General features: G+C 39.0%; 2 protein-coding genes across 3 annotated transcripts in view; both read left to right on the top strand.

The window, feature by feature from the left end:
• Positions 1-1690: 1690 nt before the first annotated feature.
• On the top strand, positions 1691-9419 carry LOC133536902 (uncharacterized). 2 transcript variants are annotated; one of them, XM_061877591.1, is made up of 2 exons: positions 1691-1814; positions 6163-9419. In XM_061877591.1, the coding sequence occupies exon 2, from the start codon at positions 7456-7458 to the stop codon at positions 8389-8391; it is 936 nt and encodes a 311-aa protein (XP_061733575.1). In that variant the 5' UTR covers positions 1691-1814; positions 6163-7455; the 3' UTR covers positions 8392-9419. The 2 variants fall into 2 exon arrangements, with proteins under 2 accessions (XP_061733575.1, XP_061733574.1); XM_061877590.1 differs by having other exon boundaries at positions 2214-9419.
• A 5910-nt stretch (positions 9420-15329) lies between these two features.
• LOC133537424 (zinc finger protein 729-like) overlaps positions 15330-25836 on the top strand; it is a 39543-nt gene continuing 29036 nt past the window's right edge. Inside the window, exons 1-3 of the mRNA XM_061878431.1 lie at positions 15330-15950; positions 23153-23406; positions 24975-25044. Coding sequence (XP_061734415.1) covers positions 15539-15950; positions 23153-23406; positions 24975-25044 — 736 coding nt within the window. The 5' untranslated portion in view covers positions 15330-15538. The remainder of the gene's footprint in view (positions 15951-23152; positions 23407-24974; positions 25045-25836) is intronic.

The raw sequence follows: 25836 nt of genomic DNA, 5'->3' as shown, positions 1-25836 counted from the left end.
AAAGAGCAAAAAAGACATTAAAAGAGCACAGAGCTGATGCAACAAGCTAACTTTTCGGCGGCACCATTTCTACATACAGTTACAAAAGTAAAGCAACAGAAAAAAATCTAAAATGAGCAATAAATAAGGCCTGTTATCTTAGGATAGGATAGACATGATTTATCCCACATTGGGGAAATGATGTGGCTGCTGTGCAGTTCCAAAAACTCCACAAACAATAAGGTAAAAAATAATTTGGGAACATCAAAGAACATAAGGGACATGAAAGAACAAAAGTTGTCTCTTCAGCGGCAACATACAGCCATTTTACAAAGGTTAAAATGGCGGAAAAAAACCAAAAACTTGCAATATTCCATATTACGCACATACGATTACGCAACATGCAAAGACACACAACAACAAAAACACAATTTCAAGGTCACTCACTGTACACAGCAGGGAGCGCATATGCACACATATGTATAAACATATATACGCACATATATGCGTGTATATATGTGTATATATATATATACATATATATGTTTCCCACTTGTTTTTACATTATGTACGCACACATATGTACAAATATATATATTTACATATATATATATATATATATATATATACACATATATGTACATATATGTGTGTGTGCGTGTATATATATATATTTTTATGGAAGTGGGAAACATTAATAACATATATATATATATATATATATATATGTGTGTGTGTGTGTGTGTGTGTGTATATTTATGTATATATACTTATATTAATATATATATTTATATATATATATGTATGTATGTTTCCCACTTGTTTCTGCAGTATATATGCACACATATGTATAAATATATATACACATATATGCGTGTATATATGTGTATAGATATGTTTCCCACTTGTTTATACAGTATGTACGCACACATATGTATAATTATATATATATTTACATATATATATATACACACACATATATGTACATATATGTGTGTGCGTCTATATATTTTTTTATGTAAGTGGGAAACATTAATAACATATATATATTTGTATATATATATGTATATATACTTATATATTAATATATATATGTATGTATATATATATGTATATGTTTCCCACTTGTTTGTGCAGTATATATGCACACATATGTATAAATATATATACACACATATATGCTTGTATATATATATGTTTCCCACTTATTTATACAGTATGTACGCACACAAATGTATAAATATATATATTTACATAGATATATACACACATATATGTTCATATATGTGTGTGTGCGTGTATATATATATTTTTTTAATGTAAGTGGGAAACATTAATAACATATATATATATATACATATATATATATATATATGTATATATATATATATATACATATATATGTATATATATATGTATATATACATATATATGTACATATATGTGTGTGTGCGTGTATATATATAGATTTTTTTATGTAAGTGGGAAACATTATTTATATATATATATTTATACATATGTATAAATATATACACACATATATGCGTGTATATATGTGTGTATATATATATATATATGTTTCCCACTTGTTTATACAGTATGTACGCACACAAATGGATAAATATATATATTTACATATTTATATATACACACATATTGTACATAACACTGTCTCTGAAACGCTTGTTTTCTCTTTGTGTCATTGAGTTGCTTGAGTGTAGTTCACTTTTACGACACTGGAGGGGGCATTGAACACATCACTATATCAGCAAGCTCTGAAAGTTACGGTGAACTTCGATGTCATTTGTTTAATTGACAGTGTGCGTCAATACAAAGTGAGTTACTTTATATACACTTTAATATAACCTGTTTTGTGCTTAAAACTATATTGCAACTCATTTGGTCAGTTTTATTGTTGTCTAATGGCTGTTTGGCATCAGGTTCACAAGCTAACTGCTAGCTAAATATCATACCCTGATTGGGGCCTGTTTGTAGCATTGGACATGTTTGTTAGCCCCAATTGACAATTTAGAATTATTGTTGTGATGCTATTTACATTCTAGTAAGTATTACATTACTTAGGGCTGGGATGTTCAAATTCTGTGGATTTATGTAAACTGTGTATACACAGCTAAGTAATGTATATTTAACAGCCATGTTGCATGCTTGTGCCTATATATAATTGTATTGTGGTCACTTTAGTTAATTTACAATAATTGTATTTGTTTGTTTAGGAAACCACACACATACACAAATGCAAACGAACAACTCAATATACAATCGAACCTGCAAATCGGGACTTGGACAATCTATTATTTCTCCTGCACTCACCTAAATGAATAATTGCTGTCCTGACCCGACACCCTGAAGTGATTGCTAATCCATATTTAACCAGTCATAGTCGTCACTACAATTTTTGGTCCTTCGAGCCGGATACAAGCAACCACTTCAGTCAATATGTTCAGGCCACATGAGAGAAAGCCTAGAGATATGGATTGTCCACAAAGATCAAGACAACCGCCATCATATCTTCAGGACTACGAAGTCAGTTGCCCTATGAGGTACCACGTCCCTGGTGATGAGCTGGCCAGACGAATGTCTTCTCCAGAAATTCACAGATCTTTCCAGAGCATGAGGGAGGAAAATTACCAATTGCGCCAAGATATCAAACATCTTACAGACATGATCCACAGTCTTCCCACAGCCTCCTCACAGAATCAGTCGCGGTCCAGACGCCAAAGGGAAGAAATATCGACAACACCAGCACATACTTGTAAGCCGACGCCATCTAGTGGTCATCAAGGCCCACGTCAGCCAGTAAGTGCCCCACCGGTGAGCAGGGATGATTCCCCATCTCCACAAGGCAACCGACCTGACACAGTCGAGGATCTAAGGCAGTGCTTGCAGGAAGCAGGATTAGTCACAGAGCACATTGAGTCACAAGGCACATCTGGCAGTTCAACTCCTTACTCTCAATACAATTTTGGGGTGACCGACATTAATGAGTGTCAACCACTGCTTTACTATGACAACAAAGACTGTCCATCACACAGTAAAGCCCACCACCAGTCCAAAGATATCCAACAAACACAATATAAATCTGTGCCAAGTCAAATATTGTCTGATGTCAAGTACCACCCGATTTATGAGGAAGACTACGTGCGCTATAATGATCGCTTCTATCAACATGATGTCCAATACCATCACCCTTATAGCACACATCTACCCCATCTAAGTTATCCATCCAGCAGTAATGAATACAGTCATCCTGCTAAGCCCTATAGACCAAGTAGTCCAAGAGCTCATTACGAAAGCCGCTACTTTGGCCGGGAAAGAGGTTACTCTCCTGATTATAGAGGCCCCCATAATGACAATAACCCCCCTGACCATGTATATGACAGTAAAAAAGGGGAACACAGATAGTCACCTGACCTGCCATATCATTTACCAAACCGTCAGACTCCATTAAGCAGAACGCACGGTCTAGATGCCTACCGGGGACCTAAACCCACAATCCAGGACTTTAGGTCAGAGGACCCTCGTGAGTTTGCAAGACTCAAACTAGCCCTTGACAATTTACTACCAAACAATGCCCCAGAGCACTTTAAATTTCAAATTCTCACAGACCATCTCAAATGTGAAGAAGCATTACTTCTTGCTGACTCATACAGTAACAGTCCATTCCCATTTACAGACACTATGAGGGCACTTACAGAGATGTATGGTGAACCACAGCAGTTGGCACTAAAGAAGATTTCTGAACTGATGGACGGGCCCAATATCAGGACTGGTGACATTAAAGCCTTTAAATCATTTGCCCTTCAAGTTCGTGCATTGGTCGGGATGCTACATCAACTAGGAGGCCAAGGTTGGACAGAACTAAGGTGTGGGTCACATGTTTCTCGCCTCTTAGCTAAGTTGCCACAGGACCTAAGAGTTAACTTCCATAGATTTGTGAACCCCATCAATACTCCCATTCCAACACTGCTTGATTTGGCTGACTGGCTCAAATATGAAGTACGAGTTCAAATTAGTGGCGACCAACACAGTAGCACCTCATCGAGAGAGAGACAAACTCTGCCCAAGAGTCGACGTCCTGACTACAAGTTACAGAGATCCACTACTATCCTCCATGGTAGTGAGTCTAAGGAGTCAAGAGAGACATCAGATAAATCTCCAGTTAATTCAGTGAGAGAGGTAATTCAAGATAAGCCGAAAAAATACTGTCCCTTCTGCAATACTGTACAGCATTATCTGAACCAATGCAACAATTTTAAACTCTTGTCAGTGGAACAGAAAACACAGTGGATCAAGGAAAACCATCGATGCTGGAGATGCGGACGTGAACACCAAGCAGCAAAATGTAACCTCAAGGCCAAGTGCAAGCAGTGCGAAAGGAAGCACCTGGATGTCCTGCACCAGGTCAATACCAGCCAAAATGCCACAGCAACTGGTAAACTCCAAACACCTGAATCAAGCACTTGTTTAGTGAGTTCTGTGTCAGAGATTATGTACATTGATCGGCCAGCCAGTAGCCATCAAGTGTTACTCAAATTGAGTAGAGTCATCCTCCAGAGCGGCAACAAGGTACTTGAGACCTACGCAATATTGGATGACGGGCCAGAGCGCACAACACTCCTAAATGATGCTGCTGTTTACTTGGCCCTTCATGGGAAGACTGAAGACCTCGCCCTCCGTACAGTCCGGCAAGAAGTCTGCACCATCCACGGAGCAAATGTATCCTTCTCAGTATCTCCTGCATCACAACCAGGCAAGAGTTACAAGATTAATAAAGCTTTTACTGCCAGAGAACTGAATCTAGCCAGCCACACATATCCAGTCAAAGTTTTGCAGGAGAAGCATCGCCACCTGAAAGACATTCCACTACAGACCATCAACGATGCCCAGCCGCTACTGCTGATTGGGTCGGATAATCCCCATCGGGTCACTCCAGTGGAACCAGTACGTCTTGGCCCTCCAGGCGGACCTGCAGCGGTTCACACCAGACTAGGATGGACACTACAAGGCCCTACAAGCCTCTTGAACCACCAACTGTCCACACAGCAATGCCTTTTTACCACATGCACTCCTCCAGAATCAGAGTTGCTTAATCATGTGGAGAGGCTGTGGCAGTTAGATATCTTACCATACAGGAGTGAGCGTTTGATCACCAGGTCAAAGCAAGATGACCAGGCAGTCCGAATTCTTGAACAGAAGACCACCAGGATAATGGTTGATGGTGTAAATAAGTATGCTACTCCATTACTATGGAAACAACATATTCCATTGATTCATTCAACCAAAGAAGCAGTGCTGCCTCAGTTGCGTGCGACAGAGAGACGACTTGTGAAAGACCATGAAAAGGCTGTCATCTACTCTAGAGAAATCCACAAACTCATTGACGCAGGCTACGTCACAGCCATTTCTCCAATCAAGGCAGAAGAGAGCAACTATTCGTGGTTCATCCCCATCACATGGTGCAGCACAACGGTAAAAACCGAATAGTCTTTAACTGCTCCTTCACATTCAATGGACGGAACCTGAATGACCACCTCCTTCCGGGACCCACGCTTGGAGCTAGCCTATTGGGAGTTCTATTGAGGTTCCGGGAACATCCAGTGGCCATCAGCAGTGATGTGAAAGGAATGTTTCACCAAGTTCGCTTGCTTGAAGAGGACAAACCATTTTTTCGCTTTCTGTGGCGGGATGTTAAAGTCGACCAAGAACCTACCATATATGAGTGGCAAGTACTCCCTTTTGGCACAACATGCAGTCCATGTTGCGCCACCTTTGCACTCCAGACTCATGTCCAAAGACACACAGTACCTGATGAGAATGCTCGCCTATCAGTAGAGCTCTGTTTCTACGTTGATAATTGTCTACAGAGTCTCCAGTCAGAATATCAGGCGAAGCAGCTTGTAAATCGATTGCACACATTATTGAAGCAAGGTGGATTTGAACTCCGAGAATGGGCCAGCAACGTTCCTGCAGTCATCAAACACCTGCCAAAGGAATCTCGGTCAGAAAACAGTACACTGTGGTTCACACAACAGACAGCTGACCCTCAAGAGCGGACTCCTGGACTCTTGTGGCAGTGCAAAGCAGACACTCCGCTCCAAGCAGCATCAAAGTGAGTGCTCTGAATTGACAATGCGTAACATTTATCGTTTTCTTGCCCAACAGTATGATCCTTTGGGATACATCATTCCATACACCACAAGAGCCAAGATCATCGTGCAACGCCTTTGGGACAAGAAGAGAGGATGGGATGATCCCAATCTCCCTGAAGATTTGCTGCAGGCTTAGAGATCATGGGAAGAAGAGCTTCCTCAGTTGTTAAAGGTAACATTACCCAGGTGCTACACCGACCACAACATAGACTGTAGTAATAGCAGCCGGACCATCCATGTCTTCTGTGACGCATCGGAACGTGTGTATGGATCCGTGGCGTACCTGTTGACCGACAGTGGTGATGGACAGGTTCAAATGGCATTTTTAGCAGCCAGATCCAGAGTGGCACCAAAAAAGCAACTTTCCATACCCAGACTCGAACTGTGTGGAGCCTTAACAGGGGCGCAGTTAGGTTCAGTACTAATTAAAGAGCTCACGATCAAGATCCAAGGGGTGGTATACTGGACTGATTCTACCACAGTCCTCAACTGGCTGCAGTCTGACTCCTGCAGATATAAAGTGTTTGTAGGTACAAGAGTTGCAGAGATACAAGAACTCACCGACATTAGAGCCTGGCACTACATTGACTCAGCCTCTAACCCAGCAGATGATATCACAAGGGGGAAAACACTGACTCAGCTCATAGGAGTGAGCCGATGGAGTCATGGACCTTCCTTTCTCCTACAGCCATCTGACAAGTGGCCTAAAGCACCAGCTGATTCAGGCCCCAAAGAAAATGATGAACTGAGGAGGACTGTGTTTTGTGGTTTTACAGCCAGCTCAACTGATTCAAATATAGCTGACATCCTGCAGTTTAAAACATTTCAAGATCTTTTGGAGGCAACCACACGGAAGTTACACGGGGCGGCCGACAACACACAACTCACCGCTGGTGACTACCATGAAGCAGAATTGACCCTCCTGAGGCATGCACAAATGGAGACCTTTCCTGAAGAAGTATCACTGCTCAAATCTGCTAAGCCGCTCTCATCTAACAGTAGATTGCTAACCTTAGCTCCTGAATATGATGAGTCATCAGGCTTGATCCGTGTTGGAGGTAGGCTTAGAAGATGTGACAGCCTCAGCCAGGAAGTGCTGCATCCCATTCTTCTGTCATCCTCGCACCCAGTATCCAAGCTTCTAATTCAGCAATATGACACCAAGCTGCATCATCCTGGAGCAGAGCGTGTTTTTGCAGAGCTGCGCAGAAAATACTGAATACTGAGGGGCAGAGAAGCTGTTAGGAAGTACCAGCACAACTGTGTGGACTGCAAAAGGTGGAGAAGCAGACCACAAGTACCAAGAATGGCTGATATACCACCTTCTAGTTTGAGGCTTTTCCGACCTGCATTCTACTCGACCGGTGTCGACTGTTTTGGACCTATGCATGTTAAAGTAGGACGACATACAGAGAAAAGGTGGGGCATCCTGTACAAGCGTCTCACTACTCGTGCTATCCACCTCGATCTTCTACCCAACATGGATACCGATTCTTTCTTGATGTCACTCAGACGTTTTATTGCTCGCAGAAGGAAACCCTATGAACTTCTCTCAGACCAGGGAACCAATTTCAAAGGAGGAAGTAAGGAACTGCATGAAGCCTTCTGTGCCTTAGAACCTGCAGTTAAAGACCAACTTGCAGCTGAACAGATTTTTTTCCGTTTCAATCCACCTAATGCTCCACACTTTGGTTGTTCTTGGGAACGAGAAGTGAGATCTGTAAAGAACGCCCTCCGTACCACTTTGGGAGCTCAGACTGTGCCAGAGGAAGTGTTAATGACAGTCCTTATTGAAGTAGAGGGAATCCTCAACTCAAGGCCATTAGGTTATGTCTCCTCCGACCTCGCGGACCCGGATCCTGTCACGCCCAACTGCTTGTTGATGGGGCGGCCAGACTCTTCACTCCCTCAAGTGGTCTACCCTGAGTCAGAACTGCTGACCAGAAAAAGATGGCGTCATTCGCAAGTTTTAGCTGATCACTTCTGGAAGCATTACATCAAACACTTCCTCCCCACCTTACAAGCCAGACAGAAATGGTTAACTGAAAAGGATGACATTACTGTTGGGACAGTAGTTCTTATCATTGATCAGCAAACGCCGAGAGCTCTTTGGCAAATAGGGACTGTGAAGAATGTTATTCCTGGAGCAGATGGCCGAGTGAGGACAGCTGTGATTCAGGTTAAGGACCGAACCTACACTCGCCCAGTTGTTCGTCTCATCAAGTTGCCAGCTTTACCTTAGGACAATATAAGCACCTAGTGGACAAATTGGTACACCAATTTGGGGGCGGCTGTACAAAAGACTGTCTCTGAAACGCTTGTTTTCTTTTTGTGTCATTGAGTTGCTTGAGTGTAGTTCACTTTTACGACACTGGAGGGGGCATTGAACACATCACTATATCAGCAAGCTCTGAAAGTTACGGTGAACTTCGATGTCATTTGTTTAATTGACAGTGTGCGTCAATACAAAGTGAGTTACTTTATATACACTTTAATATAACCTGTTTTGTGCTTAAAACTATATTGCAACTCATTTGGTCAGTTTTATTGTTGTCTAATGGCTGTTTGGCATCAGGTTCACAAGCTAACTGCTAGCTAAATATCATACCCTGATTGGGGCCTGTTTGTAGCATTGGACATGTTTGTTAGCCCCAATTGACAATTTAGAATTATTGTTGTGATGCTATTTACATTCTAGTAAGTATTACATTACTTAGGGCTGGGATGTTCAAATTCTTTGGATTTATGTAAACTGTGTATACACAGCTAAGTAATGTATATTTAACAGCCATGTTGCATGCTTGTGCCTATATGTAATTGTATTGTGGTCACTTCAGTTAATTTACAATAATTGTATTTGTTTGTTTAGGAAACCACACACATACACAAATGCAAACGAACAACTCAATATACAATTGAACCTGCAAATCTGGACTTGGACAATCTATTATTTCTCCTGCGCTCACCTGAATGAATAATTGCTGTCCTGACCCGACACCCTGAAGTGATTGCTAATCCATATTTAACCAGTCATAGTCGTCACTACACATATGTTCATATATGTACACACGTATATTTTTTTATGTAAGTGGGAAACATTATATATATATATATAGATATACTTATATATTAATATATATATGTGTGTATATATATGTATATGTTTCCCACTTGTTTATGCAGTATATATGCACACATGTATAAATATATATACACATATGTATGCGCGTATATATGTGTGTGTATATATATATGTATGTATATATATATGGTTCCCACTTGTTTATACAGTATGTACGCTCACATATGTATAAACATATATATTTACACATATATATATATATATATATACACACATATATGTACATATATGTGTGTGTGCGTGTATATATGTATTTTTTTTTATGTAAGTGGGAAACATTAATTATATATATATATATATATATATTTATACATATGCATAAATATATACACACACATATATGCGTGTATATATGTGTGTATGTATATATATATATATATATGTTTCCCACTTGTTTATACAGTATGTACGCACACAAATGTATAAATATATATATTTACATATTTATATATACACACATATGTTCATATATGTACACATATGTTTTTTATGTAAGTGGGAAACATATATATATATATATATATATATATAAGTGTGTCTGTGTTTTGAAGTTATACATATTTTATACAAAGACATGTTATTGTTATTTAATAGTCCAATCATTTTAGCCATTTTTCTTCACATTGTGCATTTTTGCTCTTCTTTTTCCATTTCTGCTTGTTTTTAGAATGTGCTAATAAAAATGCATTTTGCATGCCGGTAACCCTCATTTAACCAAAAAGAATAGCAATCAAAATTCTCCACACCGCGGCCAGAGTCGGAGACCATTGGTGGAGGCTTCCGGAAGGAGAGACGCGGAACTACCAAACATTTGGAGTGAATTTGGCGGCGGCGAGACTGTCTAAATCTGTTTTGGCGGTTGAGCATAAGCTGTTTTGTGACTGGATCGAGATGGAAGGGGATAGTGACGGGATGTATGAGGATAGTATGGAAATGGATAGGACTAGAGGGGAGAGAGGAAAGAAGGGGAGAGGAGGGAGTGAAGGAAAGTCGAGTGCTAAAAGAGTGCATGAAGACATTGATAAGAGGAAAAGGGTTATGGTAGATGAATATAAGATAATTTATATATTTAAATCAAACCAAGATATGAATTACATTAGTTTTATGACACTGGTTAAGGGATTAAAGAAGGACATTGGAGAGGTGGAGATAGCGAAGGTGCTCAGGGACGGACGGCTGTTGATTAAATGCAAAAATGGAGAGCAAAAGAACAAAGTAATGCGATTGCAAAAACTGTGCAACAAAATAATAAAGGAAAAAAATTGAAGTGGGAGAACGAAAGGGGGCAAGAGGAGTCGTGACAGGAATCCCAAGAGGAGAAAATTTAGATGATCTGAAAAAAGAAATAAAAGGAGGAACTGTCACTATGATGAAAAGAATGATGGCATTTAGGAACGGTGAAAAGACTGAGAGCGAATCCGTGCTAGTGCAATTTGCAGAGGAGGTCCTACCAGAGAGAATCATGATTGGGTATCTAAGCTTCTATGTTAGAGCTTACGTGCCACCCCCAGTACGTTGTTTCAAGTGCCAATGCTATGGGCACATAGCTAGTGTTTGTCATGCTAAGATGAGATGTGGACGGTGTGGAGGAGAGCATGAATATGGACAATGTGGAGAAAATGAACAGGTCAAGTGTTGTAATTGTGCAGGAATCACACAGCAGCTTATGGGGGCTGCATCATAAGAAAACAGGCAACAGAAGTACAGCAAATCAGAGTTGAAAGAAATATTACATACGCAGAGGCAGTTAAAATAAGAAATCAAGAAAGTGCAGAACAGGACAGAAGTGAAAATAGTTCACGAAATAAAAAAAACAAGAGGCAGCAAATACAGGAATTTCCATGGACAAACTAGTTGTATTCCTGGCTTACGTAATAAATTGTACAGAACAGGCTAGAAACAAGACTGAGAAAATCAAAATAATTGTCAAAGCAGCAGCAAAGTTTTTAAATTTAAAAGAACTATCCTGGGAACAGGTGCAAGGTGAGCTACAGAGAGTAGACGAGACCGAGTCATGTTACCACAATCCAACGCCATGTTAATTGTTCAGTGGAATGCCAGAAGTTTGATAGCAAACGGACAGGAATTAAAGGGATATATTAATAATATGAAAAATAAACCACATATAATATGTATTCAAGAAACATGGCTGAAGCCAAAATTAAACTTTATAATAAAAGGATATATAACGATACGTAAAGATAGGAATGATGGGCAAGGAGGAGGATGTGCCATATTTATTAAGGAAGATATGCATTATTCAATATTAAAAGTAAAGCAAGAACTAGAGATAGTAGGAGTAGAAGTATGGAATAATAAAGAAAGATACAAAGTACTAAACTTCTATAATCCATGCAAGAAATTAGAAATTCACCAACTAGAAACAATAATCGAGCACTGGAGTGGCAATATTATTTGGTGTGGTGACTTTAATGCACATAGCACAATGTGGGGTGAAAGGGATGACTGGAATGGGGATACATTGGAAGCACTTTTGGAGGAAAAAGAACTGGTGTGTGTGAATAATGGGTCGGGAACAAGGTTAGATGTCGTCACGGGTAAAGAAACAGCAATAGATTTAACACTAGTGTCACAAGGGTTAGCAGGAAAGGTGGAGTGGGAAGTAAATAAATACAGCACAATGGGAAGTGATCACTATCCAATCTTCATTCACATAAACATAAATCATAGGACAGAAAGCACTAGGATAGAAGGAAGATAGAAGTATAATCATGGTGACTGGGGGAAATTTAGGGAAATTACCGACATAACTTTAAAGGAAGTAGATATAAATCAAGATATTGAACAATTAAATACAGATATTACAAAGTGCATAATAGAAGCAGCCGAACAGAGCATACCAAGGAATAGTATAGGGAGAAGAAGGAAGATAGTGCCGTGGTGGACACAAGAGTGTACAGATGCAATACAAGAACGGAATAGAGCATTTAGAATATTGAGAAGAACACATAATTTCCAAGACATGATCCAATATAAAAGGCATCAAGCTAGAGTAAGGTATGTTATTAAAAAAACAAGAAAACACCATTGGAGAACTTTTTGTGAAACACTAAATAGAACTACTCCTTTAAGCCAAGTGTGGGGAATGATCAAGAGAATGTCAGGGGTCAGAAAAGAACATAAAAATCATGTGATGAAAGATGGAACGCGGAGTGTGGTAGGAAATAAAGAAAAAGCAGAACTTTTAGCAAAAACCTTTGTTAAAGTGCACAGTAATGATAATTTGAGAAATGTAGAAAAACAAAAGAGAGAAGAAACAATTAGTTTAAATATTGAGGAAATGAAGGAAGACAACGATAATAGTTTTATCAACACTATGGATATGACATTTTCTTTGGATGAAATGGTTCGAATTTTAAAAAAAGTTAAAAATACGACGCCAGGGAAAGACCTGGTGAGTTATCAAATGATCAAAAATTTAGGTAGCATCGGCAAAGAAGTGGTCTTGAAATTATATAATAGGATATATGAAGAAGGAAAATTACCAGATGAGTGGAAAACAGCTGTAATAATTCCAATATGCAAGCCAGGGAAAGATCCGGAAGAGGCAGGAAATTATAGGCAGATAGCATTGACCTCAAATTTGGACAAAATAATGGAAAAAATTATTAATGAAAGATTAATATATTATTTAGAGTCAAAAGAAATTATAAAAAACTACCAAAGTGGTTTTCGCAAAGCAAGAAGCACAAATGACCCAGCAGTGCAGCTGGAAGAGGAAATTAGAAAGGGACAAATAAATAAAGAAAGTATAATTGCAGTATTTTTTGACATAGAGAAAGCGTATGATATGTTGTGGAAACAGGGGTTGCTGATGAAACTAAATAAGATTGGGATTAGAGGAAGAATGTACAGATGGATAAAATACTTTTTAACAAGTAGAACATTATTAGTAAAAATAGAGAATGAATATAGCAGAGAATACGAAGTGGAAAATGGGACCCCACAAGGGAGTATAATAAGTCCAGTACTATTTTCCATCATGATAAATGAAGTTTTTAGTGAAGTGGAAGGGTTAGTGGAGGTGGCATTGTTTGCTGATGATGGAGTGATGTGGAAGAGAGGTAGGAATACAAATCATATAGAAAAGAAGATTCAAAAAGCGGTAAATAATGTTCAAGACTGGGCGACGGCTTGGGGTTTAAGATTCTCTGTTGGAAAGACAAAAGTCATACATTTTACGAAGAGGAAAGTACAAAACAAGCTCCAAATAAAACTCTATGGAGAAAACATAGAAGAGGTACAAGTATTTAAATATTTAGGAATATGGTTTGATAAAAATATTAACTGGTCAACCCACATCAGCAAAATAGTGGAGAGAAGTAAAAAGATGTTAAATATAATGAGGGCTTTGAGGGGTAAAGATTGGAGGGCTGATAGGTTGACATGGAAAACAATATATATCACTTTAATTCGATCTGTTATTGACTACGGATGCATTATTTATCAATCTGCTTCAAAAACACTACTTTGGAAAATAGACCGGATCCAGTCGCAGGCGTTAAGGTTATGTTGTGGAGCTACTAAATCTACTCCAGTGGCAGCATTACAAGTAGAAATGAACGAAAAACCTTTGGACATGAGGAGAGATCAACTCTCAGCAGTTTATTGGGCAAACTTAAAAGGATCCAAGCAAGGACATCCAACCCGTCAAGAACTGCCAAGAAAAAGAGAAGAAAAAAATGAATAGTTTTGGGTGGATAATAGGAGATATATGTATCAAAGCACAAATTGACAATATTAAAGTTAGCCCTACAGTACCAATTCCTGTAATACCACCGTGGATGTATGACAACCCAAAGGTAAACATGCAGTTACTGAAGAATAGACATTTAAATAGTTACCAGATAGAACATTGGATTGAGGAAATGTTTTTTGACAACATCATGATATTCACAGATGCATCAAAAACCATAAATAGTAAAGTAGGAGCTGCTGCAGTTATCCCACAAGGAAATATAGTGTTAAATAAAAGAATCAGTGATAAGCTATCTGTTTTTACGGGGGAATTGGTAGCAATTTATATGGCAGTTAACTGGATAGAGGAAAACAAAGCAAGGAAAGCAGTCGTGTGCTCGGACTCCAGCAGTGCATTGACGAGCATAAAAAACATAGCATCAGAAACAAGACTAGATATAGTTTATGAAATAGTTCAGGCAATCTACAGGATAAATAAAGCGGGAGGTGTGGTAACATTTCTCTGGGTTCCTGCTCATGTAGGAGTTGAGGGAAATGAGTTAGCTGATAGATACGCAAAACAAGCAACCACTAAAACAGAAGTAAACATGGAGATTAAGCACAGTAAAGAAGAAGTGAAGAGCATAATTAAGATAGAACACAATAAAAAGTGGCAGGATAATTGGAATAAGGAAATAAAAGGTAGAGAGTTTTACAAAGTCCAGAGGAGAGCAGGTGTCATGAGAGGAGGGGGTAGAAATAGGAAAGAAGAAGACATTATTGAAATATTATTATTATTATTATTGAAAATTATGAAATAGTTCAGGCAATCTACAGGATAAATAAAGCGGGAGGCGTGGTAACATTTCTCTGGGTTCCTGCTCATGTAGGAGTTGAGGGAAATGAGTTAGCTGATAGAATGAGATTAGGACATACATATCTAAATAGTTCACTAAAATTGATAGGAAAACATACTACAGGGCTGTGTGAATTTTGCCATCAAATAGAGAATGTTGACCATGTTTTAATACAATGTAGGAAATACAATAGAGAAAGGGAAATACTGGAAAATAAGTTAGCAAAAGAAAATATTAGGTTAGAAGTGGGAAGTATATTAGGAATGCATTCAGAAAACATAGGATACAAAGCAATATACACATATTTAAAAAACACTGGGTTAAATAAAATAATATCGAGTAGGGATCCACCTCGGTCCACACTCCATTACAGTAGGTGGCGGTAATGCACACCAGAAAGTTGCTTACCAACCGCCATAAAAACAAAAGAAGAAGAAGAAGAAGAATTCTCCACACCAAATGGTAGCGGTAGCGCGCCACAATGGTGCTACAAAAGCAAAACCGAAGAAGTCACCGGAAGCGGAACTGAGTCGCGGAGTCCTTACAGAGGCGTACGGTCCGCCATTGTTAAGTATTCAGTCTAATGTGATCACAACACGAAAGAAAACTACTCTTTTCATCCACGGACTTACGTTCAACTATTTATTCGAAGCACGGATGTGCAGGTGGTTTGGTGTTCCCACGGGAGAACCATGGAGGTGAGCTTCGCCGGCGAGGTGTCGTCCATCGTAGAGCTGGCCTTCCAGGCCACCGTGTCCCTCTTCAGGGACGTGTGGGCCAGAGAGGTGCCGGACTCGGAGTGGGAGGACGCCAAGCTCGGTGACGACATCCAGGAGATCGAGCGAGGGCTTCTGCTGCAGATCCAGACCGTCTTCGCCGAGTTCTCCTCCGCCGTGTTGGAGGAGAACGAAGCTTTAAAGGCCAAAGTGGAGCAGCTGGAGGATGTGGTCCAGACCAAGGCCGGCCAGCTGGAGCAGGAGCTGCAGGTCCGGGTGGGACAGCTGGGGAGAGACATGAAAGAGCTGGAGCAGGAGCTGAAGAACCTCAGTGATGGTGGAACACAGCCTGAAGCTCACCTCAGGATGCATGAGCGCACCCTGCAAGGTTGGACCACCAATACTACCTGTTTCATTCATTAATTATGTCATATTTCAACTATTGTGTTGAAATCTGGGGAAATTAGTATAAATCACATCTACAGCCTTTAGTCACTCTGCAGAAAAAGGCCATCAGGATTGTGTCCAATGTTCACTATAGTCATCATTCAAATCCACTATTTATGGACTTAAAGCAACTTAAACTGAACGATGTGATCAACTTTAAAACTGCTCAAATTATGTTTAGGGCAGTGGTTCTTAACCTTATTGGAGGTACCGAAACCCACCAGTTTCATATAGGCATTCACCGAACCCTTCCTTAGTCAAAAATATATACAGTATATATATTTTTTTTCAAATTCAAGACAAAGCTATATGTTTTTGGTAACACTTTAGTATGTTGGGGAACATATTCTAAGTAACAAAGACTTAATTTAGAGTTTTTGGGACACTAGGAGAACATATTCTAAGTACAGAAGACTTCATTTAGTTATTTGGTTAGGGTTAGGGTTAGAGCAGTGGTTCTTAACCTTGTTGGAGGTACCGAACCCAACTGGTTTCATATACGCATTCACCGAACCCTTCTTTAGTCAAAAATAAAGTGTTGTTTTTTTTCAAATTCAAGACAAAGTTGTATGTTTTTGGTAACACTTTAGTATGGGGAACATATTCTAAGTAATAAAGACTTAGTTTAGAGTTTTTGGGACACTAGGGAAACATATTCTAAGTACCAAAGACTTAATTTAGAGTTATTTGGTTTGGGTTAGAGCAGTGGTTCTTAACCTTGTTGGGGGTACCGAACTCAACTAGTTTCATATGCGCATTCACCGAACCCTTCTTTAGTCAAAAATAAAGTGTTGTTTTTTTTCAAATTCAAGACAAAGTTGTATGTTTTTGGTAACACTTTAGTATGGGAAACATATTCCAAGTAACAAAGACTTAATTTAGAATTTTTGGGACATTAGAGGAACATATTCTAAGTACCAAAGACTTCATTTAGAGTTATTTGGTTAGGGTTAGGGTTAGGGTTAGAGCAGTGGTTCTTAACCTTGTTGGAGGTACCGAACCCAACTAATTTCATATGCGCATTCACCAAACCCTTCTTTAGTCAAAAACAAAGTGGTTTTTTTTCGAATTCAAGACAAAGTTGTATGTTTTTGGTAACACTTTAGTATGGGGAACATATTCTAAGTAACAAAGACTTAGTTTAGAGTTTTTGGGACACTCGGGAAACATATTCTAAGTACCAAAGACTTAATTTAGAGTTATTTGGTTTGGGTTAGAGCAGTGGTTCTTAACCTTGTTGGAGGTACCGAACCCAACTAGTTTCATATGCGCATTCACCGAACCCTTCTTTAGTCAAAAATAAAGTGTTCTTTTTTTCAAATTCAAGACAAAGTTGTATGTTTTTGGTAACACTTTAGTATGGGGAACATATTCTAAGTAACAAAGACTTAATTTAGAGTTATCTGGACACTAGGGGAACATATTCTAAGTAATAAAGACTTAGTTTAGAGTTATTTGGTTAGGGTTAGAGGGTTAGGGTTATAATAAGGCCATAATTAGTACTTAATAAATAATTAAGAGCCAATAAGTGACTAATTTACATGTTAATAAGAAACTAATTAATGCTGAATATGTTCCCTATACTAAAGTGTTACCATGTTTTTTTTTACTGGTGCACAAAATGAACCGTGCATTAACATCACCTTGTTCAAACAACATAACCAAGACAGTGCATAAACTCCCAACAAATACACACCTGCAAATCAGTCAGCTGTTGCCGTATCCGTAATATGCCAACATGGAGAAGTTTGTATGATTTTTGTATGTGTTTTGACCCTGGCCGAACCCCTGAGGTCGACTCACCGAACCCCTATGGCTCAATCGAACCCTGGTTAAGAACCACTGGTTTAGGGCATCCCAAAACTCTCTACCATCCAATATACAGAACCTATTCCATGATAGAGATGATCACCATAATTACAGTTAAAGAGAAAACAACAAATTATATTTAAATTGAGGAAAAGTCGGAAAAGTCCAAAAAAGGTTAAAAATCATACATGTCCCGCCACGAGCCGCACAAGCCCTGGGCAAGACCAAAACACACCCAGCAGAGAACCACCAAAATGCCTAAATTTAGAACCACTTTAAAGTCAATGTGCATTTCAGTGCTTGGAGTCACTCTTAGGGGACAAGTTAAAAACGTGTTCTAACATGATTCAATTTAAAACACTGTTTAAAAAAAGAAGTACTGAAGAAGTACAAGGAGGAAAGAGAGTGATGCCCTCAGCACAGAGCATAGAGAGAGAGAGAGAGAGAGAGAGAGAGAGAGAGAGAGATAGAGATAGAGAGAGAGAGAGTGAGTCAGTTTGTTTGTCTCATAGTATTGTTAGTGTACAGGAGTTTTTCTGGTTTTTGTTTATAGAGTATTGTTCTTGTATTGTTTATGTTAAATGTGGAATGAGTGAGAGGGGTTGGGTTATTATAAGCATCTGCTTCATCCAACCCCTTTTCAAGCCTTGCATAAATATCTCTGCCAAAATGTTAAAAAAAACAACTGTGTTTAGTTGTACTGTGCAGGTTTGAAATAAATATTTCAATTCAATTCACCACTCAGTCTGCAAAAATAACTCTTATTCTGAATTGTATCAGGTACCTTTCTCAGAAAACCCTTTGCTCCCCAAGTAATGATCATCATGACAATACAGTAAAACAATAGGTCTAAGTATTTATCAAAAAACAGGTAGATGTTTTATTTCCATCCATCCATCCATCTTCTTCCGCTTATCTGAGGTCGGGTCGCGGGGGAAGCAACCTAAGCAGGGAAGCCCAGACTTCTTTCTCCCCAGCCACTTTGTCTAGATCTTCCCAGGGGATCCCGAGGCGTTCCCAGGCCAGCCGGGAGACATAGTCCTCCCAACGTGTCCTGGGTCTTCCCCGTGGCCTCCTACTGGTTGGACGTGCCATAAACACATCCCCAGGGAGGCGTTCGGGTGGCATCCTGACCAGATGCCCAAACCACCTCATCTGGCTCCTCTCGATGTGGAGGAGCAGCGGCTTTACTTTGAGTTCCTCCCGGATGGCAGAGCTTCTCACCCTATTTCTAAGGGAGAGCCCCGCCACCCGGCGGAGGAAACTCATTTCGGCCGCTTGTACCCGTGATCTTGTCCTTTCGCTCAGGACCATAGGTGAGGATGGGAACGTCGATCGACCGGTAAATTGAGAGTTTTGCCTTCCGGCTCAGCTCCTTCTTCACCACAACAGATCGGTACAACGTCCGCATTACTGAAGACGCCGCACCGATCCGCCTGTCGATCTCACGATCCACTCTTCCCTCACTCGTGAACAATACTCCTAGGTACTTGAACTCCTCCACTTGGGGGAAGGTTTCCTCCCCAACCCGGAGATGTTTTATTTAACACGTATATTTAATATTTTTGACCACTGTAATATCACGCATAGTTTGAACAGTAACACCGTGTCTGAATATACAGGACTGTCTCAGAAAATTAGACTTGTGTGATAAAGTCCTTTTATTTTCTGTAATGCAACGATCCATACATTCATTTTTCTACCGCGTATTCCCTTCGGAGTCGCAGGGGGCGCTGGAGCCTATTTCAGCTACAATCAGGCGGAAGGCGGCGTACACCCTGGACAAGTCGCCACCTTATCACAGGCGCAACACAGATAAACGACATTCACACTCAGATTCACACACTAGGGCCAATTTTAGTGCTGCCAATCGACCTATCCCCAGGTGCATGTCTTGAAAATGTCATACATTCTGGATTTATTACACATCAAATGAAATATTGCAAGCCTTTTATTATTACAATATTGCTGATTATGCCATACAGCTTAAGAAAACTCAAAAACCCTATCTCAAAAAATTAGAATATTTTCTCAGACCAAGTTAAAAACAAAAATAAAAAGATTTATAACAGCACCAATGCCAGTGCTTCTTTTCCATAGCCCGAGTCGGACGCTTCTTCCGTTGTCTTGAGTTCAGGAGTGGCTTGACCATGGGAATACGGTTTTTGTAGCTGTATTTGTCGAAAAGCTCTATGGAGAGGATGATTTCATTTTCCAGCATGATCTGGCACCTGCCCATAGTGCCAAAACCACCAATAGATAGATAAATAGATAGATAGATAGATAGATAGATAGTACTTTATTGATTTCTTCAGGAGAGTTTCTTCAGGAAAATTAAAACTAGTAACTGGTGTACTGACCTTGGCATTACTGTCCTCGATTGGCCTGCCAACTCCTGACCTGAACCCCATAGAGCAGCAGTTCTCTACCATTTTTCAGTGATGTACCCCCTGTGAACATTTTTTTTAATCAAGTACCCCCTAATCAGAGCAAAGCATTTTTGGTTGAAAAAAAGAGATAAAGAAGTATAATACAGCACTATGTCATCAGTTTCTGATTTATTAAACTGTATATCAGTGCAAAATATTGCTCATTTGTAGTTGTCTTTGTTGGACTATTTGGAAAGATATATATAAAAATAACTAAAAACTTGTTGAAAAAAAAACAAGTGGTTCAATTATAAATAAAGATTTCTACACATAGAAGTAATAATCATTTTAAAGTGCCCTTTTTGGGGATTGTAATAGAGATCCATCTGGATTCATGAACTTAATTTTAAACATTTCTTCCCAAAAAAAGAAATCTTTAACATCAATATTTATGGAACATGTCCACAAAAAATCTAGCTGTCAACACTGAATATTGCATTGTTGTATTTTTTTAGTTTTTAGTTTTTTAGTTCAGTTTATGAACTTACATTCATATTTTTAAATATTATTCAATAAATAAAGGATTTTTGAATTGCTGCCATTTTTAGAATATTCGAAAAAAATCTCACGTACCCCTTGGCATACCTTCAAGTACCCCCAGGGGTACGCGTACCCCCATTTGAGAACCATTGCCATAGAGAATGTGTGGGGTATTGTGAAGAAGAAGCTGAAAGACACCATACCCAATGATACAAATGAGCTAAGGCCGCTATTGAAGCATCCTGGGCATCCATAACACCTCAGCAATGCCACAGGTTGATTGCCTCCATGCCACGCCGCATTGATGCAGGAATCCGTGCAAAAGGATTCTCAACCTAGTACTGAGTGCATTAATTGACATTTTCAAATGTTTGATATTGTTTTGCTGTTATACTTTTTTTTTTTACTTGGTCTGAGGAAATATTCTAATTTTTTGAGATAGGATTTTTGAGTTTTCTTAAGTTGTTTGTCATAATCAGCAATATTCAAATAATAAAAGGATTGTGATATTTCAGTTAATGTGTAATGATTTCCGAATATATGACATTTTCATGTTTTTAGTTGCATTACAGAAAACAAAGGACTTTATCACAATATTCAAATTTTCATAGAAAGTCCTGTAGGAAAATAAAACATTGCACTTTAAAGTGATTCTTTAGTATACCACCGTGTGGTATGCGTCCCAAAGTTTGAGAATCACTGATCGAAAACACAAATGCAAAAGAAAATGCTGCAAATGCCAAAAACAAAGAAAACCAAAAGGAAGTAGAGGCGAGCCAGACAGATATCCCTCAGTTGTGGCGCCCGTGGTAGCCTGCCAGCATTTCTCTCATGCAGTCGTTTTTTTAGGAATATATTTTGCTTTTGCTGTGATTGCGGCATTTTCCCGCTGTTTTTGTGTGTATAGTTTTGAAAAAATGTTTATGATTGGACATTGATCACCACGCACGTGTCAATGTTTTGTGTGTTTTAACAGTATTTGTTTGACATGTCATGTAGTTCTTTTTATTTATTTTTTGCCCATAAGATGCTGATGAAACAGTTTTCCACCATTTTATTCACTAGCATACTACAGCGGGACCTTGATTTACTGACTTCTTCTTGGGTGGGGTTCGTAAATCGAAACGTTTGTATCGTGAAGCAAATTCCTTTTTAAGAAACAATGTAAATGTGAATAATTGGTTCCGGCCTCGACAAAATTCCATATTTTAGTGAAGGTTTGTACGCTTCGAACACGATAAAAAGTGCTATACTGTACTGTACATCAAACTAACATAACAAGGAGGTGATTAACCAAAGGTCTCTTTATCAGCAAGCCAGAACAACGACAAGCTAAACTGTGCTATATGCACTACTCTGCCAACATGTGCACACACACACAAGTCCCTTTGGTGCCCCCACAAATGAGGAGAAATTACAAAAATCCTTAACTTTAACAACCATATCGCTACGATAATAAATATTAAAAAACTTAAAATTCACTTAACATTGGCAAAAAAAGAGCTGACGAGAACGGAGCAGACTGGTAGAAGGGAGGGAGCTGTGGGAGAAGGGGCCGTGTGTGTGTGTGTGTGTGTGTGTGTGTGTGTGTGTGTGTGTGTGTGTGTGTGTGTGTGTGTGTGTGTGTGTGTGTGTGTGTGTGTGTGTGTGTGTGTGTGTGTGTGTGTGTGTGTGTGTGTGCGTGTGTGCGCGCGTGCGCTTTTGGACAAAGCGCCGCTGAACAAGAGGTAATCTTTTCCGTCCATCCATCCGTTTTTTATCACTTGTCCCTTTCGGGGTCGTGGAGTGTGCTGGAGCCTATCTCTGCTGAATTTGGGTGGAAGTTGGGGTACACCCTGGACAAGTCGCCACCTCATCGCAGGGCTAATACAGATAGACAGACAACATTCACACTCACATTCACACAGGAGGGCCAATTTATAGAAGTCTGCTTTGGCACCTTTTCCCAGAAAAGTCTGTTCTCATCACTCTGGTACAAAGCCGGCTTCACTTATTTCTTCCATACTCGCGAGAGCTATTAATGTACTCTTCGCAAATCGTCTTTTTTTTTTTTTTACTCCACGGCGATTCCCGCCTTTTTTCCACGCTTATCTGTTGTCTTTTTATGGAATCATATTGACTTAGCAAAATGGACAAAACTTTTGGAAAGGCGAAACAAAACACAAAAAATTCACACACGCTAAAGCACGGAGTAGTGACTTATGACGGAACAACAGAGTATGCGGCACAAAATGGCAGCAGGCGGAACACAAAATGAACACATCGTTTGCACACGAAGACCTATTTGGCTCAAGCTAAATGTTTGTAAATCGAAAAGGGGTTTGCAAATAGAGATTCCACTGTGCAATAATTGTGCTTGCTTGTACTGGAATGAAATCACTGATACAGCATGGTTGTCCATCATTGTGTATTTGAATCAACACAGGAGTCCTAAGTCCCGACCCTTTGACAGACCGCCAGTCTCGAGCCGCCCAGATGGTCTTGGTGAGCCAGAGCAGCGACGCTCCCACCCTGATGCTACTGGAAGACGGAGACCACCTCGTCGAGCCATCCCCGTCTTCCGCCGACGGCGTGGCCCAGCTTAACCTTCCGCCGGCGTCCTCGCCCGGAGACACGGGCCAAGATGTCCCCAGTTCCGATTGTTGTTCCATCAGCACGGAGGACATGCCACACGAGCAGGTCTGCTGACTTTTTACTGCACGTAAAATACATGTACGTTATGTTGCATTTACAGATACTTTAGAGTAGTCAGTGTACAACTGTTATAGCATATCTCCACCTGGCTATGCTGCGTTAAGATTGAGACAAATACAAAGTTTATGTTTTGCTTGCCTATTTTGCTAGTCACTTGTGAATGAAAAATGTTTTTACGCGTGCCCAAAGTAGAAAAAACACATTTCGTTAATTAAAAAACTATTTCAAATTAAAAAAAAACAATTATCTGCGAGTAAAAATGATTCGCAAGTAGAAAAAAAACAAATTTCTTTAATTAAAAAAAGGAACAATTTTCCGCAAGTAAAAAAACTATTTTTGCACGTAAAATTTTTTTTTTCTTTTATTAAAAAACTGGTAAAAAAATTCACAGGTAAAAAACTACATTTTTTTTTTTATAAAAAAAAATTTGCAAGTACAAAAAACAATTCGGCAAGTAAAAAAATGTGCAATTAAAAAAAATATTCGCAAGTATTTTCTGCAAGTTAAAAATGATTCTCAAGTAAAAAAACAATTCTCTGGAAGTATAAAAACTATGTTCTGCAGGTAAAAAGCGATTCGCAGGTACAAAAAACATTTTCTTCAATTTAATGATTTGCAGGTAAAAAAAAACAATTTCTGCAAGTAAAAATATGATTCGCAAGTAAAAAAAAAAATATTTTCATTAAAAAGACGATTCCCAAGTACAAAAAAAAACAGTTTGCAAGGGGAAAAAAACACGTTTCCGGGAGTATGAAAACAATTTTCTGCAAGCAAAAAATCTAATTGCAAGTAAAATATTTTTTTTATTCACTTAAAAAAAAAGATCTGCAAATATAAAACCGATTTTCTTTCATAATAGTACACCCTGCACGATCCACGCACTTGCACTCAGGGCAGCCGTAATTCACACTCTGCAACAACAGGTAGCGCTGTTGAGTCAATTCAAGGCTGTCAGAGCTGCTGTTATTTGCACATGGTGCCGTCTGCCAAAAATAACAAAGAAGAAGAAGAAGAAGCAAGCTGGGGAATAAAATAACGGACAGAATATTGCGAATATTTTCTTTTTTAAGTGAAGAAAATAGTTTTTATATTTGCAAATTATTATTATTTTTTTTTTTTGAAGAAAATAGTTTTTATACTTGCAAATATTTTTTATGATTAAAGAAAATAGTTTTTATTTTTGCAAATCTGTTTTTTTATTGAAGAAAATACTTTTTCTACTTGCGAATTTTTGGGGAGACGTTTTGTGTGTTTGTGGCGTTTTTGCACTAAATGTACTCCATAATAATGGTTGTGCTGACTCATTTCCAGTGTACAGTACATATATACAACTATACAAGCTGTACACTGACTTCTCTAGAGGTATGTCCAAGTTTATTTCCAATAATATAAGGCCTTGACAAGATTTTATAAAGCTGCATTTTGAGAGTTTGACTCACTTTTCTCAGATGCTGTCAATGCGTTGTATTGTCTTTGTATTGCCACAAACCAAATAGCACGTCCGTCCAAAAAAAGCAATGCTTGATTGTGTGCTTTGTTTGCGTGTGTGTCAGTGCGCAATGGACGAGATCTCTTCAGGACAAGCACCCGGGAACGTGGAGCCCAGCTTCAAAGTTAAAATAGGTAATTTATGATGTCGCCATTTTCACCCATGTTAATTAAGAATGTTGGAAGTGTGACTAAAAGTAGCGTTTATGACGGCAGAAATTATTCGTATTTTTCATACTTTTTGTACGCCCCATTCTTCATATGACTTGTTCCTTCCCCCCCCCAAAAACTGCCAACATTTTTCCCCGGTTTTCATATACACTCAGACATTGCGCGTAACAAACTACAGTGGAAACTCAATTTGCAAACTTAATTGGTACTTGAACGGGGTTCGTAAATTCAAACGTTAGTACATTGAAGCAAAAGTCTCCAAAAGACACAATTTTAATATTAATAATGGGTTCCCGCCTTGACAAAAGTTCATATTTTAGTAAACGTGTGTGCACTTTGAACGCAACATAAAGCGCTAGGGATGGCCGATACGGCCTAAAATCTTTATCATGATATACAGTACAGATCAAAAGTTTGGACACACCTCATTTCAATGCGTTTTTATTTTTATTTTTTTTATTAAATCAACATAAAAAAAAACACAAGATACACTTTCAATTAGTCCATCAACCCCCCAAAAACCCCTCCCTCCCCCATTCACACTCATCCACACCCACTCACACAAAAAAGGGTTGTTTCTTTCTGCTACCAAAATTCTGGTTCCCACAACACAGTCTGCAAGGGACACAGTCCCTGAAGCACAAATGATTGCGTGTGCCGCTGGTCCACTAACATTATCATTAATTACTATTTTTTGTGTACCGGTAATTGTTTTTATATTATTTTACTTTCTTTTTTATCCAAGAAAATGTTATT

Source organism: Nerophis ophidion, linkage group LG18 (genome assembly GCF_033978795.1).
Source record: "Nerophis ophidion isolate RoL-2023_Sa linkage group LG18, RoL_Noph_v1.0, whole genome shotgun sequence".
NCBI classification, from domain to species: Eukaryota; Metazoa; Chordata; class Actinopteri; order Syngnathiformes; family Syngnathidae; genus Nerophis; species Nerophis ophidion.
Note: the sequence above shows the minus strand (reverse complement) of the source record. Positions and strands in the feature narration are given on the sequence as shown.

Excerpts from the sequence above, each read along its gene's own strand:
- LOC133536902 (XM_061877590.1), top strand. The coding sequence starts at position 3,679 with ATGAGGGCACTTACAGAGATGTATGGTGAACCACAGCAGTTGGCACTA.